This window comes from Chiloscyllium plagiosum, unplaced genomic scaffold, assembly GCF_004010195.1.
Source record: "Chiloscyllium plagiosum isolate BGI_BamShark_2017 unplaced genomic scaffold, ASM401019v2 scaf_10618, whole genome shotgun sequence".
Lineage (NCBI taxonomy): Eukaryota > Metazoa > Chordata > Chondrichthyes > Orectolobiformes > Hemiscylliidae > Chiloscyllium > Chiloscyllium plagiosum.
In genome coordinates, this window is record NW_025212547.1 from 16,027 (window position 1) to 18,680 (window position 2,654).

At 55.4% G+C, this 2,654-nt stretch overlaps 1 protein-coding gene across 1 annotated transcript in view; it reads left to right on the forward strand.

The window, feature by feature from the left end:
- Positions 1-2,419, forward strand: part of LOC122547412 (tolloid-like protein 2) — a gene marked incomplete at its 5' end in the record, with an annotated part of 10,016 nt that extends 7,597 nt beyond the window's left edge. Inside the window, one exon of the mRNA XM_043686037.1 lies at positions 2,025-2,419. Coding sequence (XP_043541972.1) covers positions 2,025-2,159 — 135 coding nt within the window. The remainder of the gene's footprint in view (positions 1-2,024) is intronic.
- Between the last annotated feature and the right edge of the window lie 235 nt (positions 2,420-2,654).

Here is a 2,654-nt window from a genome sequence, read left to right on the forward strand (position 1 = left end):
CTCTCTCTCCCATCCACACTCTCACTCTCCCTCCCACTCTCTCAAAACCTCCCACTCTCTCAAACCCTCGCGCTCTCTCAAACCCTCCCACTCTCTCAAAACCTCCCACTCTCTCAAACCCTCGCGCTCTCTCAAACCCTCCCACTCTCTCAAAACCTCCCACTCTCTCAAACCCTCGCGCTCTCTCAAACCCTCCCACTCTCTCAAAACCTCCCACTCTCTCAAACCCTCGCGCTCTCTCAAACCCTCCCACTCTCTCAAAACCTCCCACTCTCTCAAACCCTCGCGCTCTCTCAAACCCTCCCACTCTCTCAAAACCTCCCACTCTCTCAAACCCTCGCGCTCTCTCAAACCCTCCCACTCTCTCAAAACCTCCCACTCTCTCAAACCCTCGCGCTCTCTCAAACCCTCCCACTCTCTCAAAACCTCCCACTCTCTCAAACCCTCGCGCTCTCTCAAACCCTCCCACTCTCTCAAAACCTCCCACTCTCTCAAACCCTCGCGCTCTCTCAAACCCTCCCACTCTCTCAAAACCTCCCACTCTCTCAAACCCTCGCGCTCTCTCAAACCCTCCCACTCTCTCAAAACCTCCCACTCTCTCAAACCCTCGCGCTCTCTCAAACCCTCCCACTCTCTCAAAACCTCCCACTCTCTCAAACCCTCGCGCTCTCTCAAACCCTCCCACTCTTTCACACCCAGGAACTCTCTCACACATCTTCGCGCTCTCTCACACCCTTGCACTCTCTCACCCCCGGGCGCTCTCTCACACCCTCACGCTCGCTCACACCCTCGCGCTCTCTCGCACCCTCACGCGCTCTCACACTCTCACACTCTCTCACCCCCAGGCGCTCTCTCACCCCCAGGTGCTCTCTCACCCCCAGGCGCTCTCTCACCCCCAGGTGCTCTCTCACCCCCAGGCGCTCTCTCACCCCCAGGTGCTCTCTCACCCCCAGGCGCTCTCTCACCCCCAGGTGCTCTCTCACCCCCAGGCGCTCTCTCACCCCCAGGTGCTCTCTCACCCCCAGGCGCTCTCTCACCCCCAGGTGCTCTCTCACCCCCAGGCGCTCTCTCACCCCCAGGTGCTCTCTCACCCCCAGGCGCTCTCTCACCCCCAGGTGCTCTCTCACCCCCAGGCGCTCTCTCACCCCCAGGTGCTCTCTCACCCCCAGGCGCTCTCTCACCCCCAGGTGCTCTCTCACCCCCAGGCGCTCTCTCACCCCCAGGTGCTCTCTCACCCCCAGGCGCTCTCTCACCCCCAGGTGCTCTCTCACCCCCAGGCGCTCTCTCACCCCCAGGTGCTCTCTCACCCCCAGGCGCTCTCCCACCCCCAGGCGCTCTCTTACACCCTGGGTGGTCTCTCACACCCAGGTGCTCTCTCATATACCCTCGCATTCTCACACATCCTCGCGCTCTCACACACACACTCTCGCACTCTCTCACACCCTGGTGTTGTCACCCACCCAGGCGCTCTCTCGCAATCATGCACTCACACATTCTCGTACTCTCACACACTCTCGCGCTCTCACACATTCTCACACTCTAACACACAGGTGTTCTCTTGTGCTCTCACAAGTTCTCACATATACTCTCGCACTCTCACACTCTTTCATACACTCGCTCGTGCACTCACACGCTCTCTTTGTGCACTCACACCCAGGCGCTCCTTCACATCCATGTACTCTCTCTCTCTCACACACTTTTCACACTGGGACACATACTGTGGCGTGTAAATAGCAGCATATTTGCCTGTGATGCCTTTTGTGGCTGAATATCCTCAACACTGGCCCTAGAGCCATAGAAATAAAGAATCAAAGGAAACTAATGCTGCTATTGGAATCCGAATCCAGTGACAGCCATCACCTTCGGACAAGTCGAATGAGACCAGCTGGGATTCTAAAGGAAGTGGGAAGTGAAAACCCCCATTTTAAAAGAATCCTCCCACAACTAGAGCCCTGGCTTGTGAAGGTTTCACTTCTGAGTGCTCTGTTGACTAATGACCTTCATTCTCTTTTCCGTTGTCCTAGCCCCCGGAGGAGATCTATTCCGCAGGGGACTCGATAATGATTCGCTTCCACACTGATGATACCATCAATAAGAAAGGTTTTCATGCTCGGTACACCAGCACGAAATTTCAAGATGAATTACACACGAGGAAATGACCAAATAGGAGCCTTCATGAAGGACTGCATTGAGAACGCTGCGGCTTGCTACCATTGTACCTTTGACACAGAAGAGTTGGAACTGAAATCCACAGTTGGTCTTGGTTGAAATTGTCAGTGATTCCTGACCAGAAACAAACCCTCTCTGTATTCCAAACAACTTCCTCAATGTTATATGCCCGCATTGTTTCCGAAAACAATTTCTTTATCCAATCGCTGTAGCCCAAAAGACACAGAAGTAAAACACTGTGACTCCCTTACAATTAGCTTCCTATCCCTGCCATTCCTGCCCCTGCCATTCCCATCCCTGCCATTCCCCTTCCCACCATTCCCATCCCTGCCATTCCTCTTCCCACCATTCCCATCCCTGCCATTCCTGCCCCTGCCATTCCTGCCCCAGCCATTCCCCTTCCCACCATTCCTATTCCCATTCCTGCCCCAGCCATTCCTCTTCCCACCATTCCCATCCCTGCCATTCCTCTTCCCACCATTCCC